This window comes from Ammospiza caudacuta, chromosome 28 (genome assembly GCF_027887145.1).
Source record: "Ammospiza caudacuta isolate bAmmCau1 chromosome 28, bAmmCau1.pri, whole genome shotgun sequence".
Lineage (NCBI taxonomy): Eukaryota > Metazoa > Chordata > Aves > Passeriformes > Passerellidae > Ammospiza > Ammospiza caudacuta.
In genome coordinates this window covers 3,094,443-3,111,187 of record NC_080620.1, presented here as the reverse complement: position 1 = coordinate 3,111,187, position 16,745 = coordinate 3,094,443, and the positions used below count along the sequence as shown (strand labels likewise).

At 40.7% G+C, this 16,745-nt stretch overlaps 1 protein-coding gene across 3 annotated transcripts in view; it reads left to right on the top strand.

The window, feature by feature from the left end:
* ARHGEF18 (Rho/Rac guanine nucleotide exchange factor 18) overlaps nucleotides 1-16,745 on the top strand; it is a 50,292-nt gene that overhangs the window by 24,660 nt on the left and 8,887 nt on the right. For 2 of the 3 annotated variants that reach the window (XM_058820895.1, XM_058820894.1), the window contains 16 exons: nucleotides 1,342-1,405; nucleotides 4,244-4,388; nucleotides 5,094-5,206; nucleotides 5,366-5,506; nucleotides 5,967-6,217; nucleotides 6,955-7,080; nucleotides 8,304-8,421; nucleotides 9,247-9,495; nucleotides 10,311-10,387; nucleotides 12,094-12,272; nucleotides 12,605-12,696; nucleotides 13,001-13,189; nucleotides 14,213-14,344; nucleotides 15,313-15,428; nucleotides 15,818-15,874; nucleotides 16,378-16,425. In XM_058820895.1, the coding sequence (XP_058676878.1) occupies nucleotides 1,342-1,405; nucleotides 4,244-4,388; nucleotides 5,094-5,206; nucleotides 5,366-5,506; nucleotides 5,967-6,217; nucleotides 6,955-7,080; nucleotides 8,304-8,421; nucleotides 9,247-9,495; nucleotides 10,311-10,387; nucleotides 12,094-12,272; nucleotides 12,605-12,696; nucleotides 13,001-13,189; nucleotides 14,213-14,344; nucleotides 15,313-15,428; nucleotides 15,818-15,874; nucleotides 16,378-16,425 (2,097 nt within the window). The remainder of the gene's footprint in view (nucleotides 1-1,341; nucleotides 1,406-4,243; nucleotides 4,389-5,093; nucleotides 5,207-5,365; nucleotides 5,507-5,966; nucleotides 6,218-6,954; nucleotides 7,081-8,303; nucleotides 8,422-9,246; nucleotides 9,496-10,310; nucleotides 10,388-12,093; nucleotides 12,273-12,604; nucleotides 12,697-13,000; nucleotides 13,190-14,212; nucleotides 14,345-15,312; nucleotides 15,429-15,817; nucleotides 15,875-16,377; nucleotides 16,426-16,745) is intronic. The other variant, XM_058820896.1, reaches the window with a different exon arrangement.

Sequence of the window (16,745 nt, the reverse complement as noted above, 5' to 3'; positions counted from 1 at the left end):
TGTGGAGGGAAATTAAAGTGAAACATTTTACTGCTATACTGTGAATTAAACTTTTGAGCACTAAGAGTGCTCAAACTTTTTGAGGAATATAATTAAATTATGTGGTACTTTTGAATGTTACGCCCTCTCAAAACTGATGGGAGAGCATGAGGGGTGGAGGGGAATCTGGTTGTAACAGTTGCATTTTATTTCTAAGCTGGAAAATGCAGAATAAGTGATTTCATTTGGGAACTGTGATGAACTTGGTCTTGCTATGCTGTTTATTTTTTTATCTCTGTCACCATGGTGCCTGTGATTGCATGTAAGGTCAAGGTTGTTTCACATAGATGTCTATCTGTTGGGTTTTTTGTTCTGGTATTGGTTTTGGAAATCATTTCCTCCTTATAACTAATAATACTTGAGGGAGTTTTAGTTTGTTTTAACCTGCAAGTGCTGATGATTTCAGAGGCTGATAGCAGATTAGGGAGTTGTGAGGGGGGAAAAGAGAGAGCAGAGCAGCTCAGACCTGAGCAATTAGAGGTTAGAGGAAGTGTGTTCAGCCATTGGTGATATAGAATGCAACTCTTCTGAGGGCAGAAATGTTCTTGTGGGGGTTTTGAGATATCATTTTAAACATCTCAGGGCATTGTGAATTTTCCTTTTAAACTGAAAACTTCACTTGCTCTGCTGCTTTCATTTCCGCTCCTCACCACCACCCAAAACTTCATTCTTGGATCAGCCCTGACAAACCACTCCTGAAGAGAGCAGAGAGGGAGTGGTGGCACAAAATGGGGTGAAGAATTCAGTCAGAAATGGGAACCCCAAAGGGAAGCTCCCCAAAAGCCATTTGTTACAGCCTGAATTATTCATTTAATTTCTTGGCATCTTTGATAACTTGTATCTCAATGGTTTTTAATATCCTAGTGTTGCAAGAAGGACAAAGTTTAGCAAAGATTACCAAAGATGCAGTTTGAAATGGACAATCTGAATTTTGGTTGAAAGTGGCTGGATTAGTTTAGTCAATATTGCTGGAAACTAAACTACAGCAAAGTGAAGGCTGTCAGCATGAAGGGGTTGCTTTCATCTCATAAATTAATTATCATACCTTTAATTCAGTTGTAGTTTCAGTTTTAGTTCTATTTCATCCTGATTTATACTTTGTGGAATTTAATACAAAGTGTTAATGTCTCTATGTCATTCATCTGACACATGAAAAAATCAAAGCTGTTACTGTGTTAAATCTTTTATATTCTCAGTGAACATCTTCACTTACAGTTAATGCTATGGGATGGGAAAAATCTGATTCATTTTGCACTGAAAGTTTGGTGTGGATGTGTAAGAATATTGTATTTTTTCCTGTAGCAGAAAGATTTGCAGCACAGACCTTCTGGATCTCCACAAAGTTCGCCCCAGTGCATTTCCCCAGGTTTGTACTAAAGAATGATTTCTGTGCTCAAGGCTTATCTGTTCAATTGCATTTTTTTTTCTTTAATATGTTTTAAAGGCTATACACGGTGTGTTATTGAAGTATAGAGAAGGTCTCTTTTAATAAGATGGTTTCATTTTTTTTTCTATTGGGAATGGCTTAGAGGCTCCTAGCAATCTCCTGTGTGTTTTTATCTTTTTATCTTTTTATTTTTCTTTATACCTTCTTGCTGTGTAGCCTCAAAATATCATGGTGAAAAGGGATCAATAAGCTCGTTTTTCATTGATTGTCTATTCTCTGGCCTCTGAAAAGACTAGAACTGTGAACTTTGTTTTACATCAGATTTTCATAATTGTCTATTTAAAACTTGCCTGCAGCTAGTGGTTGCTAGAAATCTCTAAGACAAGCTAGCACTAATGGTCTAAACATAAATCTTTGTTGAAACAAAATGAGGAAAAAGGATCTGGGAGGAAAAAAAAAAAAAAAAACCCAAGAAGAAAAAGCATCTGTGCAGCAAAGGCTTTGAAATATCTTTTTGCTCCTGGAAAAGACCATCCCAGTGACAGGTGTATTAAATGGCATTTTAATTTCACAAGATGTTACATTAAGAGAGGAGGTGAGTGTCAAACACAGCTGACTTGGATGTCTGAGCACCACTCTGGGTGTTTTCAGGTACCATTTGCATTGCAGGGTGTCCTCTTCATTAAATGACTCTCCCCAAGAGGCAGCACAGGGGATAATTGTTATGGAGATAAGTGGCTGCTTACATTACCCAGAATGGGTCTGTGCATTTAGGAGAAAGTGCAGGGACTAAAATAAGAAGCAAGGGCTGATGGAAATGGGAGAAGTTGTCTGTAGGGCTGGTGTGTGTGAGGGGAGCAGCGATCGATGTGGGCACAGCAGTGTGCAGACAGTGCTAATTGAACTCAGAAAATGGCTTGTGGGCCACGCAGCCTCTGCTAGGCAGCCTGTACTCATTTTCCTTGGACAAAAGCAGGAGCTGGAAATTAAAGGAACAGCTAATAGCCTGGGCATTGTATGTTGTTAGCCACAGCATAACCCTGCAGACTGCAGTGGCCAGCAAAAAAACCCCAAAGATGTTGTCTCAATGTAAAAGAAAAATTCATTTTTAGAGAGGTATAAACTGTGTTGTGTGTCCCCATCCCTGTCCCCTTGAGATTTTTAGGACTGGCCTGTCCTTGTGTAACAGAACTTTATGTTCCTGACTTGAGGAGCACAGAAAGAGAACTTGTTGGCCAATAATTTCAATATTTCCCCAAATGGAAACACAGGGACATTGGTTATTAAGTCTTTGTTTAAGAAATCTGACTGGGCAAATCTTTCAGATATTTAATTAGTCTCCTTTTGGAGATGGAAAGGACTCAGTTTACCCAATTTGTTAGACTGATAACATACTGTAGCCAGGAGGTTTCAAACCCAAACTGGTTTTGGGAAAAATATTTCCAGCAGGAAAAGATGTGGTGATATAATTTCTATGAAATGTCATTGATGAGACCTCCCCTGCAGCCCCAAAACAATTCCTCTGTCAATGAAGATTAAATGAGAGAGAAGCAGGTATAGAGCAGGGATATGAAAAAATGTGGAAAAACCTGTTTCATGGCAAGAACCACAAATACCTTGGTTTAACTGTGCTTCACTGAGAAGGCAGAAGTGGAAGAGAGAATTCTTGGTGAAGGTACACTAAGGAGGGCAGGCTGAAAAAAGGGAACTTGTAGGGCTGGGTGGATATGAGTGTTTTTACTAGAAAAGTGAGGCATAAGCTTTATCTGGGAACTGGAGACCCCTTGAACTGCTCCAGCAGCAGCCCCTGGTCCTGGAGCAGCATCCTGGGGCTGGGAGAGGAGCTGGGTCTGTCCCTGCAGTGACAGAGCCCAGGGATCTGTGAGATCCCACTCCCATGTCCTTAAAAGCTCTCTGAAAAAGGGCAGCCACAGACCTTGGCAGGGATCAATTGTAAATATTGTCTGGCTGAGTCTTCATCTGAAGCTCCTTTTTTAAAAGGATGTATTTTGTCTCCCGTTCCTTATCATTTATTACAGACATTAGTACTAAATAATTGTATCCATTTTTTATAAGTCTATTACAGGCTCCCACATATTGTGTAATAGTGATTAAAGTTTCAAATATCTTTCCAGTTCACAGTCTGTCTAGATTTAAAAAGCATTAAAAAGCTGCAGTATTAAAATTAAATTTAGCTCAGGTATCTATTATGTGCAGTGTGTGTGCATGCAGATAGAAATTGCTGTGAGCATTAAACATTGCAAAGAACTTGTGGGTTTTTTTTCCTGTGATCTCTGATTTTTCTTGTTTGCCATGAAATGTTCTGTGCCCTTATACGGTGGGGTGTGAATAATTGTGTGTAGGTTCTGGTGTTTTACTAAAGGAGAAGATACTTTGCAATTTCCACACTAAATGGGCACAGTAGGGACCAATTTCCTGCACTTCAGACCTGCTGATTTAGCCAATACAGTAAGTTAAGTGGCAGCTTTACATTTCTAGAAGGATCACAGGTAGTATAAAAACAGAGCATCTCTGGGGCCACTTTACTGTGCCAGGTCTGAGGGCAGCCAGTGGCGAGCATGGGGAATACAAATTCAAAAAGCAGCGGCAGAAGCAATGCCATTCCAGCTCACCCCGAGCTGTCTTTTTGTGGTTCCTTTTCAAGAAAATGGAATGAGAATGTTTTTTTGGACAACGAGCTCCTGACATCCAAGATCCTGTCAGTTCTCCGGCCGCATTCCGAGCGAGGGCTGCGAGCAGGCGAGCTGCAGTGCACGCCTCATTTTCTGAGCACCAATTCCATTTTTGCCTCTTTAGCCACTTCTCTGAAGGAGCAGCCCCGAAGTCTCCTCCTGGGAGCAGATGGCACCCCAGCACTGTCCCGCAACCTCGGGATGACTATCGCCCAAAGGGGACATTCCCAGCCTTCACTGAGCACTGCTGGAGCTGTGAACAAATTTGGGTGAGTAAAATGCTTCTCTTTTAATCCTCTGCCTTCAGATGTCCCCCACCTTCCCAGTGTAAAAAGAAAAATGAGAATTCACGTTGTGTTTTTCAAGCTCAAAGAGTTTATTGAGTTTTAGTTCTGAAAGTTTTTTTTTTCCTTCTCTTTTTATCTTGAATCCCTCTGTCCTGTGTAAAATACTGCAGTATTTGAGTGTTTCTGTCCTGGATGTATTTGTCTTGAGAACTGCTGTGAAATTCAGTGATCTCCTCCGAGTTCAGCTATTCTAGGCTGGGCTGGTGCTGGCTGGTGTAGGAGGCAGCAGTGTTTTAAATTGCTGAATACCTTCATTAAAATAGTAGGCAAACTCAAGGCTATCTGCTGTTTTAAGTAGCTATTTACTTTTGATGTGCCCTAGTTATACTCCCTTCCCAGTGAAAGTGCCCTTTGTACTCTGAACTGGCTGTGGCTTGTCACCAGGTGATGTCCTTGTAAACTGTCATACCAGAAGTTACAAGCTTTGCTCATGCTGCTCTAATTAAACTGCAGTATTTCAGCGTTGGAGTTGCTAAATTAATTTCACTGTTTAAAGAGTGCAGTGATATCTTTTATTTATTTATTGTCAGATAATTGCACTGTAGTTTAGGGAAGATGCTTGTCGAAGAAGTTGGACTTTTAAAATTTTATTTTTATTGTTCTGGTCTAATTTTTTTGGCCATTTAGGCTAATTTCAGGAGACATGGATGAAGGGGATTCAGGCTTTGTAAAATTTAAGCAGACTTCAGATGACGTTATCTCGCTTGCACCTTCAACAACAGACTCCATTTTTCTGGAAGGTATGGAATTTCTGTGCTTTTCAGGATTGTTATGCAACTTCTCCCATGGGTTTGAAAGCAGCATTGAGGTGTTTTTCCCCTTGTTGTTACTGATGGTAAACAGAGATATGGTGAGAAACAGTTGAATAATAATTGAAATTGAATGTGCTTTTGGTCTAGATGCATATTCTGTGTCCCTCCGGAGTGAAATAGAAACAGATGCTCATGAGTTTGAGGCAGAGTCTTGGAGTCTTGCAGTGGAACAGCCTTATGCAAAAAGGCAAAGGAAAGATGTTATAAAAAGGCAAGATGTCATTTATGGTAAGAGTATTTGTTATTCTTAAAACTTTTTCTATTTCATAGTGCCACTGTTGTGATACAAAGCAGAAATCATTTTTGTTGGTTGCCATTTTGACTTGTGCTTGAAAACTAAAACTGAGTGAAGGTTTTCGAGTCTGTTACCTGCATTAATGTGTGTAATTCCTTGTGTGAGTGCCTTTAAGCATGCCATGGGTTTCAGCAGGGCTCTGTAGGCAGCAAAGCCCAGCTGTACAATTGGGGAACAGCCCAACTGCCACTGGGAGATGTCCTTAAATAAGCAGGGTCAGTCACTGCTGGGCTGGGACATTAGCAAGGCAAATTTAAGAGCTTCACATGAGTAATGCAAAGACTGTAGTGAAGAAGATGATTGTGGCTTTCAGAGCCTGCTCTTCTGTCCCCCTGCTCACTGCACAGCATATAAATGACCTTTGATTTTATTTCTGTATTTCACCTTGCCCAGAACTAATGCAGACTGAAATGCACCACGTTAGGACACTGAAAATAATGCTGAAGGTGTACTCCAGAGCCATGAGAGAGGAGCTGCAGTTCTCACATGCAGTTATCAACAAGCTCTTTCCCTGTGTGGATGAGCTGCTGGAGATGCACGGGCAGTTCCTGCTGCAGCTGAAGGAGAGACGGAAGGAATCCTTGGAAGAGGGCAGTGACCGAAATTATATAATCCAGAACATTGGAGACCTCTTGGTAAAACAGGTGTGAATTCAATCCTGCCAATGATCTTGACACTCTAAAGCTTCTAAAAAGCTTCCTGTGAGGGTAAAGTTGTGCGATGCAAAGATTGATTCCATCCTGGTTTATGGTTCTCTTCCCAGTTAATGTTGGGAGCATGACTCTCAGGAATAATTCTAGTCACAAGTGATATGAAATGGTCATTAAATGTTCTTTGAGCATGCATATATATGCCTTGTGGGATATGTGACTTGTTTGGTTCTATTTTTCATCTGTTCCAAGAGTAAAATAATATATTCCTAGCGTCCATTCCAGATTTGGTTCTCCTTCAGATACAGCCAAACTTCTTCATTCTGATCTTTTAAAAATGCAGTCAAGATCCTTTGGAATGATGGCAGTTTTAGTCAGGATCCTTTGAAATCATGGCAGTTTTAGCACCATTCTGGCATGGAGTGGTTGCAGCAATTTCTACCATATATCATGACCATTTTTTTGCCCTTCATATTTTACCATTAACAGACTTTTTAAGTGCAGAGATCCCAAAATCCTTTTTTAAAATTCTCATAATTACAACTATCATTTAATATTTGGTTATCTTATGGTATTCCAAGCCCTCACATGTCACACTGCATAAATGTCTCATTTCTGGTACAGAAGAAATGAAAATAAATGGTTTAGAAACTATATTAGACCTGGAGTTTATAGTGGAGGTTAGTTTGCTCTGAATGATTCATGTCTTTCATTCTTCTATTTCCAATCAGTTTTCAGGTGAAAATGGGGAGAGAATGAAAGAAAAATATGGTGTGTTCTGTTGTGGACACAATGAAGCTGTCAGCCATTACAAAGACCTGCTCCAAAGCAATAAAAAGTTCCAAAACTTAATAAAGGTAAACAATAACCAGAAGTCTCCTATTCTGACTATGCAAAATGTATTTCACTGCTTTGGGCTTTGTTTTGTACTTGAAGATCCCTCAAATGTGAATGAGCAGGGTTAGAGGCATATTCTCATTATTTGGTGGGTTGTGAGCTCCTTGTATTTTAGATCTTTTGAGCTACTTGGAGACAAATCCACAATTAGGAAGTGTTACATTTGAGGCAGGCTCTTGAGAGCACCCAGGACTGGGGAATAGAGTATTTGTTCAATTCAGGGCTCTGTCCTGCTGTGTGGCCATCAGGATAAATTGCTTTGTTAATAAATTAAATCAATGATAAATGCTGTTGATGAGCTGCTGTAGAAAAAGCAGAGACTCTTAGTCAGGTTTTGCTCACACCATCATCTTTCCAAAGGCAGAAGATTCACTCCAGGGTGGTTTGCTGCACACTCTGATGTGCAGTTAATAGGAAAGGCTGAAGAGACACAGCCCAAGTAGAAGCTGTAACCTGAATCTCAGGTGGCTTTGCAGAGGCCTAAATATTCTCATTTTCCAGTCACCAGTAAGTGATACTGTGTGAACTTTCCAGCTTAGCTCTGTACTTACAGCTCGTCTTAGCCTTTAAAGTGAGAGCCCTTCACTTCCAAGGAGCTAAATAAGTGATCAGAGTTTTAAAACATTTAACTTCAGTCCTTGTAGAGAAAGATCTTGGTGCTGTGTTCTCCTGCTGCCAGGTGTGTGCTGTACCTGCAGTCAGATTAACTGGTGCTTTACAGTCCTCCCTTTCTAATCAGGATTGTGTTTCTGTAGGTCAGGCTATTGGGGAGCATACAGTGGTAAAATAAACACTTAATTCCTTCATTATTGATCTAAATTCCTTCATTATTGATCTATTTCATTGGTAGGTGGTTGAGTCTGATTTTAAAACCACAGAACTTTTCTACGTATTTAAGGTCTGACCCTGTTATAAAGTGTGATCAGTTAGCAACAAGCAGACAGTTCAGATTTGGAAGTTTCCCTAATTGACTCCACATTTAGTTAACAGGAGTTGAAAACAGTACCTGAGATATTTTCCAGTAATAAAAGCAATTTTTGGAATGTTATCAGGATTAGTAGAAGAGTGCAGCTAATTTCATGGTGCTGTGCAGAAGTGTTTTGGGGCAGAAGGCATGAGAATGGAGAGGCAGTTAGAAGAGCTCCATGCACAGTGGGTGTCACGAGTTTCTCTTGTTTTCTAGAAAATTGGGAACTGCTCCATTGTGAGGAGGTTGGGAGTTCAGGAGTGCATCCTCCTGGTCACCCAGCGCATCACCAAGTACCCAGTGCTGCTGGAGAGGATCATCCAGAACACAGAAGGTGGGATGGCTCCTGCAAGCCTCACAGTTGTCTCTTGGTCCTTTTTCTGCCATGTTTTGCATGTTCTTACCTCAGACAGGCTGTCACCTGCTTTTCACTTCTCTTTGGCTCATGATGCCAGATCAGTCTCACCTCAGAGGGTCAAGAGAATCAGAATGGTTTGGGTTGGACCTTGAAGTTCATCTCATTCCACCCCCTACCATGGCAGGGACACCTGTCACTACCCCAGGTTGCTCTAAGCCCCATCCAGCCTGGCCTTGAACACTTCAAAAATAAAATGAGATGACAATAACCTGCCACAGCTTCTCTGGGCACCCTGTGCCAGGGCCTGCCCACCCTCACAGTGAGGAATTTCTTCCCAATATCCCATCTAACCCTGCCCTTCTTCAGCTTAAAGCCAACCCCCCTTGTCCTGTCACTCCAGGCCCTTGTTAAATAGTCTCTCTCCATCTTTCCTTCAGCTCCCTTCAGGCCACACTTAGATCACTCTGAAATTTCTCTTCTTCAGGCTGAACAATCCAAATTCTCCCAGCCTCACCTCAGAGGAGAAGAGAAGCATTTAAAGTCTGCACCACAAACCCATAGTAGTTAAACCAGTTGGTTCATTAGCTTTTCCAGGGCTTTAGGTTATTATATTTTATTTTTAAATAAATAAATATTTTAATAAAATAAAATGAAATAAAATAAAAATATAATTTTTAATTAATTTTTTTTTCTTAGAAAATACTGTTAGGTGTCTAGTATGAAACCCTTATGCTAAAATGCATTTGGATGGCTCATGTCTTGTATTCTAGAGCTGAAAATGTGGCTTCTCTTTTCCCTTAGCTGGAACTAGAGATTATGAAGACCTGACCCAGGCCCTTGGTTTGATTAAGGACACCATCAGCCATGTAGATGCCATGGTAAACGAGTGTGAGAAGGGGCAGCGACTCAAGGAGATCATGCACAAAATGGAGCTGAAATCATCTGGGAAATGCAAGAATGGGCTTTTGTTCAGGAAGGATGACATGGGCCAGAGGAGGCTCCTCCTGGATGGGATGCTGTACTGGAAAGCTGCGTCAGGGAGGCTCAAAGGTACAGCACCAGCAAGGGCACAAACACAACTGGGAAACAAGATTTATGTTGGGGTGGTTTTTTTTAGTAACTGTTTATTACTGATCGATTGGGTATAAAATAAGATGACAATAACCTGCTTGTTTAATAGGATATTGGAGGAAATAGCACTTGTTCTATTCTTGGCTTGTCCAATAAGCATCTCTGTAATGGTGCATGATAAGTTCCTTATGCTGCTTGCTTATTATCTGGCTGGTCTGCTTCCCAATTCAAGAGGGAAGTCTTCAGATGGATGACAAAGCTTTGAGTCATCCTGACTTAGTCTCCTGTGGAAAGGCATTATCTCTGCTTCACACTTTGCAAAACCTGTGTCATGTCAGCTGCATGACACTTAATTCTGCATTTGCCAGAAAATCAAAGCAGTGGCCATCAGGGAATATTTGAGCAGCTTCATTGCTCAAGTGTTCAAGGAGAAGCTTCAGTGGCACAGAAAGTGCAGCCAGGAGTAGGTGGGGACCCTAAATGGCTGCAGTTCCAGAAGAATCTGCTGTTTGGAGAGATGTGTTCCCTCTGGAGTGCTGGAGTCCCTGTGTAGGATGTGTGTGTGGGTGTTCTCAAGCTTTAAATGGGCTCTGTTTAAATCAGCTGCTGCTGCATGGTTCAGCCTGGCTGGGGACAGCCCAAGTGGAAGGCAGTAACAGACACAATATTGAAAATGTGACATGCTATTCCCTGGCCTGGAGGAAATATAAATTAAGTGATTTTTGAGTCTGGACTGGTCTTCCTGCTTTGAAATATCACTTTTATTCCTTTTTTTGTCTCTTTTATTATTGTAGATATTCTGGCAGTCCTGCTCACTGATGTACTGTTGCTCTTACAAGAAAAGGACCAAAAATACACATTTGCATCTGTGGTAGGTATTGTTCTTTTTATTTAATACATGCACTTGGAGGATTTATGAAAGTGACAGTAACTACAGAAGAAACACAGTTAGGGATGTTAGATACTTGTTATAGGAGATTCAGGAAAAAAATTAAGTGAATAAACCAGCCAAGTATTATGGAATCACTTTTTCTGAAGCAGTTCTGATACTTTTTGAATCCTTTCCCCACTCTCCCAGTGCAAACCAGTATTTCCTTGCTTTGGCCGGTTGTAGCTGCCACATCTCCCATGGTTTTCCCTGTTCCTCTTCTTGTGCTGTGACTTTCCCTTTCACTAAACTTTTTTAGGCTGGGATTTTGTGCACGATGTCATGGACGTTGCACATGCTAGAACTGTGCTTTGGAAAACTTGCAGATAAATCCTGCTTCTGTTCAGTGTGCAGGGAAGGAATCTCAGTTAGGGACATGGTAACTGTGGTCACAGTGCCCTGAGATTTACTAGGGGCAGAGAACTTTCCTGAAAGACATGGAATAAGCACTGAATGCAGATGTTATTACTGCAGGCTCTAGAACATTCAGTGAATTCACTTTTCTAGGGCATTTCCACAGGTGTCCTCAGAGAAGTTAATTTGTACTTTTTGTCCTGATCTAGTTCACTGATGGCTGTTGTGGAACCTGTAACAGAGAAATTCTTTTATGTAATTGTTTTCTTGGATGTATTTTTTTTTTTCAAGACATTAGCATTAGAGCTGAATTCTAATGGCAAAAGCTATTTTGGTGACCTCAGGGCTGTACAAACAACTGCTTTTCAATTACCCTTCTCGTAATGCACAGAACAGGGTGCTATGTGGTGGTTTGTTTTTTTCCCTTCTGGAAACACGCTCTACACTTAGAGTCTGACCAATTTTTTTTGCATCTCTGTATATATACAGTTCATTTGAAATTTAATATCAGTTCTCCATAAATAAATCAAGTGAGAGGGAGCAAATGGATCTGCTCAGTGATTCTGTTTTTCCAGTGACCTCTGTTTGTGGCTGGAATTGCAGTACAGCTGCTCAGAGAAGCTGGCAGAAGCTGCTGCTCCTGGTGTTTGCTTCACACTTCAGCTCTCTTATCATGGCTCTAGATTATTCTGTGAAGGTTCAGCAGTCACAGAGAGCTGCTTTATCCTGGGAAGGAACTTTCTAGGCTGCATATGTTGGAGCTCTGCTGTAGGAAGCCTAGACAGGTTTTTAGTAACTAATATCCCTCCTGTAAATGTGTTTTCACTGCAAAGGCTGACAGCTAATCCAGTTAATCCTCATTATACAATACACTACCTGTCACCTGGTGTCATTTTTATCAGGGCCTGACACCCTCTAACACCTCTGGTTTATTTCTTTTAAAACCTCTAACCCTTCTCTCCTTTCAATTCACAATGTATCATTAAGGTTTTTGTTTTCTTTTTCAAATTTTGGGCTTGCCTCCTTTTGAGCAAAATTTTTTGAGCCTGTTCTTGACTTGTGGGAATCATTAAATTGACATAGGCTTTGATGTTCAATCAGGTATCAAGACCTCTTGTTTCTGACATGCATATTCTTCGTGTTTTCATTGATCAAATGACAACATCAGAAGTGTCATGTGAAAAAGTCAGAGTTATTTCATGATGTTACAGCTGCTAGTGGCTCTGGATAAATAGGAAGGAAACACAATTCCTAAAGAACACATCTAATGTACTGCATTGTATTTTATTTTACAGGACTCTAAGCCACCAGTTATCTCACTGCAAAAATTGATTGTGAGAGAGGTAGCTAATGAGGAAAAGGCAATGTTCTTAATTAGTGCTTCCTTAAAAGGACCAGAAATGTATGAAATTCACACCAGCTCCAAAGAGGAGAGGAATTCCTGGATGGCACACATCCGCAGGGCTGTGGAGAGGTAAGGCAGGGGGAAAACAGGAGCCTGATTTCTTGCTTGTCTTCTACTCATAGGTGTAAATTTATATTTAAAATCCTTTTGACTCTCCACAAACTTCAGTGTGCAATTCTGCTTGTGTTCATTGAGAAGAAACTACTGGTAAAGATGAAATAAAAACTACTCAGACTTTAACACTCACTGATGTCAAATGCAACAGGGCTTTGGGAAAGGGAGGAAGATTTGACAACCAGGATAAACCACAACTGAGGCAAAAGCTTCAAGTTGAATCCTGAGATGATTTTAAATTATCTCACATGCAAATCCAACATAAATCTGTCTTTCCCTTTGGACAGCTGTCCTGATGAGGAAGGAGGTTCATTTAATGAACCTGAGGCAGAGAGGAGACTGGCTGAAGCAAGAGCTGCAAAGTTAAAAGATTTTCAAGGTAATGACTTAGTTACATATTCTACAAGCTGCTTCTCAGCATTATTTGTGATTTATGGCTGTCTAATTCTTTATCAAGATCAAGTTTCTCCTTCATATGTCTTTCAAGGTGGTGTAAGATTCTGTAGAAATAGTGACTAAGGAAGTCTAATAAGCTTTGTCTGCTCCATAAGTTTTCTCCTTAACTATTAATTATATCTCTGTGTTTGATGCTCTGGCCATAAAATCAAAGATAATCTCCCAAATTGAGCACAGTCCTGTGACAGTGACAAGAAAGACAGAACTGAATTTCTTTCTTCCTTCAGAGCGTTTGAACATGAAAGATGACCTGATTCTGCAGAGTCTCACTGAGAAACAACAGATTTATCTGGAAATGTCTGAGGTGAATGGCTTTGAAGACCATTCCCAAGGATCCCGAGCCAGGCTGCTCCTTCGGGGGGATATCTCAGAGAATCTGCAAGGAGAGGCAATTCTGAAATCTGCAGTGACTGAAGGTGAATGGAATGTGGGAATGTGTGGGCATTCAGCATTCACTCAGGTGCTGGGGTGGGGATAAGCACCCAGGATCTAAGTACAGGCCCTGAAAATCATCCTGTAATAACATAATGCTTTTATGTAACACGGTGCAGACTTCCTCATTCTCAGAACCAACCTGCAGGAAAGGTGAAGTGCATTTGTGGCTTTAGGTAGAAGACCTGCACAGCTTGAATTGTTTTATTTTTAAGGGTCTGTGACTGTGTTCACAGGGGTCTTAGGATGAGGGAAGAGATGAGGATCTGAGTCCATGTTTCAGAAGCTTGGTTTATTATTTTATGATATATATTATATTAAAACTATTATAAAAGAATAGAAGAAAGGATTTCATCAGAAAGCTAGATAAGAATAGAAAAAGAAAGAATGATAACAAAAGCTTCTGTCCCAGACAGAGTCTGAGCCAGCTCACTGTGATTGGCCATTAATTAGAAACAACCACATGAGACCAATCACAGATGCACCTGTTGCATTCCACAGCAGCAGATAATCATTGTTTACATTTTGTTCCTGAGGCCTCTCAGCTTCTCAGGAGGAAAAATCCTAAAGAAAGGATTTTTCATAAAAGTTGTCTGTGACAAGGGTCAAGCACTGGAATCTTAGGACATGTCTGTTCAGAAAGGGTAGCAGAGTGCTCTAATAACACACAATCCTGAAATGTAATATTATAGGAGGGTTATCTATTAAAAACAGCCTGTCTAAAGATAGTGTGTTTACAAAGAAAATAAGCCCAAAGATAGTTTCTATTTTAAAAAAGGAAAGAAAAAACAAACACTCAAAACTTGATAATCTTAACAAGGATCTTAATCCTGGCAATTAAGGAAGAGCTCATGTTCATATGAAGAGCCTGTCATGCAGAGCTACTCACAAAGGAAAATTCATCAGTACTGGAGGATATCTCAGACTGCCTGAACTTACATTAGCATGATAACTTGTGTTGCTGCATAGACATGGCTGTTTACATGACATGTTCTCCTCTTCCCCAGCTGAGAATCTCCAGGAGTTTATCTTCACTCACTTTGGCAGTGCATCCTGTCAGCCTGAGGATGGCTCAGGACTCCCCCGGAGAGCAGAGACCTTTGGAGGATATGACAGTAGTCCCTCAATTTCAAGTAAAAGTAAGAAAGGGAACACTCAGAATTTTTCTGATCTTTTTACTGTGATTACTGTACAGAGAATAAGAACAAGGAATTGAGGCTCTCATGTAAGGAGGCTTCACCAGGCTCTAAAAAGGAAGATCAGAGCAAATCTCCAGCATGTTTTGCTCCTGATCCCAACACTAGAGAGCAGAGTAGGGCTCTCAGTGTTATGCTAAGGGCATTACTGTAACCCATTCTATATAATTACCACAATTCCACACAGAACTTTAATTTTGTTAAAAAAAAAATAAGTCTGGCCTGAAAACCTAGAAAACTTGAATTCAGCTGTCTGCTTTCATTATGTCATTAACACTTTTCCCCACTTTGTATCTGCACAGTCACTAGAGGTTTGCTGAATCCTTAATAATATAAATTGTTCTTTTGACACAGATGATTTATCAGTTAATTAATGAAATAAGAGGAAAGACTAGATACTATTTATCTCCATTTTTGCTTCATGCATTAATTGAAAAAGTGAATAGCCCTTATTTCACTGGTTGTTAATCTCTGGAGCACTTTCTTATGTCACTGGAAGGCTCCATACAGCTGTCATGTACTTTTTACAAGAGAGGATCCATCTCCCCTTACCTCATTCCACACTCACAGTGGTGCTGCAGTGACTGCAGTATTCCTGCTGACCAGTATTCCATGTCATGAACTTGCAATTCTGGGAGCTGATTATTTTCATGCAGACATTGTGGTTGCTTCACTTAAAATAGTGTAACGTAATTTGAACTTACCCTCCCTATTTATCTTAACCCAGTCTTCTCAAGTTTTTAAACCTTTTTGAGCAGTCCTGTGTGTCAGTGTAGCCTGATCTTCCACTTGGGATCAGCATGGAGAAGCCATTTTAGTTCAAAGTCACCATGTTTTTCTGTTCTGGCACTCACTGAGTTATCCCAGGCCTTGTGCTGGTGTGAGCTCCTCATACTCCTCTCCTCTTTCAGGTGGCAGGAAGAGCAGTGGAGGTGACCAGAGGCAGTGGGACTGGAGGGGTCCTGCACTGACTTCAGATGTGCAACTCCATGACCCCTCTTCTGATGCAGAAGAAGGATCTCAAACTGTATGTTGAGCTTATGAGGAATTTAAATGCTGGTTTTTTGTGTGTTTCCCATCATAATAGTGGTGCAGAACGGATCTCACAAAGTTAAAGTCATAGCTGAAAGGTCTGGACTGGAGCAGCTTTGTCTGTAAAATTACTTGAATCTAATAATAACATTTTGTGGGGCAACTTGGTAGCTCAGCACTTAAGAGGCAAAATAATTCAGTTTTCCATTTGCTCATTTGATGCTGTCCCATTAACACAGCTTTAATCACCACACTGCTGTTTCAGCTTGGCTTATGAACTCGGTATTTTTGATGATTGTCCCAGCAATCCCAGCCCTTTCTGGCAGCACTGCCAGTGCCCAGCAAGTGTCCCTAGCACAAATGTTGGTTTTGTTTCCCTTACAGAGTGATGGGACAAGGCTGGATGACAGCAGTGGTGCTCAGCCCACCGTAGAGTCTCAGGTATGTTATTTCTGCTGCGAAGAAATCCAATGGCAAATAGCCATAGTCTAATAATAACATGTAAAATCAAACCAAACCACTCCAAAACTCAGTGTTTGTAATGTCTGTGGAACCCAGCACAGCTGGGTTAACAGCTCACTGGCCAAACTTGCCTCTGAATCCCTGTGAGGTTTGTACCTGTGCAGTGATTCAGTGCTGGGGCACAGGAGGAAGTGATGGCTAAAGAGTTCAGGTGAAGAGAAGATAATGAAGATGTCTCTGTGGAATCTCAGGGAGATTTGCTGGGCACTGATTCACATCTGCACAAGGATAATAAACTGAAATTCCTTGTGCCTGCATATTAGCTTTTGCTATGCTAGAGTGTTCTGGTGGCCATGCTTCCATTGTGTGTCTTTTTGTATAGATACCATGGATTATTTTCACTGCTAAAAAGTTCTTTAAAAGTCTAAAGCCTCAAAAGAGAGTTCTTCTCAAGTGCCTAATGTTTTTTTTCTCCTCTTCAGCTTGTCCATAGGATACAGACACTGTTGCAGTTGCTCTTCAGTCTTCAGGTAAACCGCTATTTACTATCCAAGAGATTTGTTAGGCACTAAATGTAATAAAATTTATGCAGGTGTGGAGAGGAGCTATCTTAAAAATATCCCCTAAAGCTGGAGTGAAGTGCAGAGTTTAGTTCTGAGACTCAAGGAAACTGTGCCTGGTATTTTGGAGGAAGTGTTAGAGCTGTTGTCTTAAGTAATTATTTCCTTTTTCCTGCTCACTTAATTCTTTTCCTGCTTTGAGCTTTGTCTGCTCTCTGTGCTCATTGTTCATACAAGTGTGTATGAATTAGTCGTTTTAATGTTACCTTGCCTTGTATGTTGCCTTAATG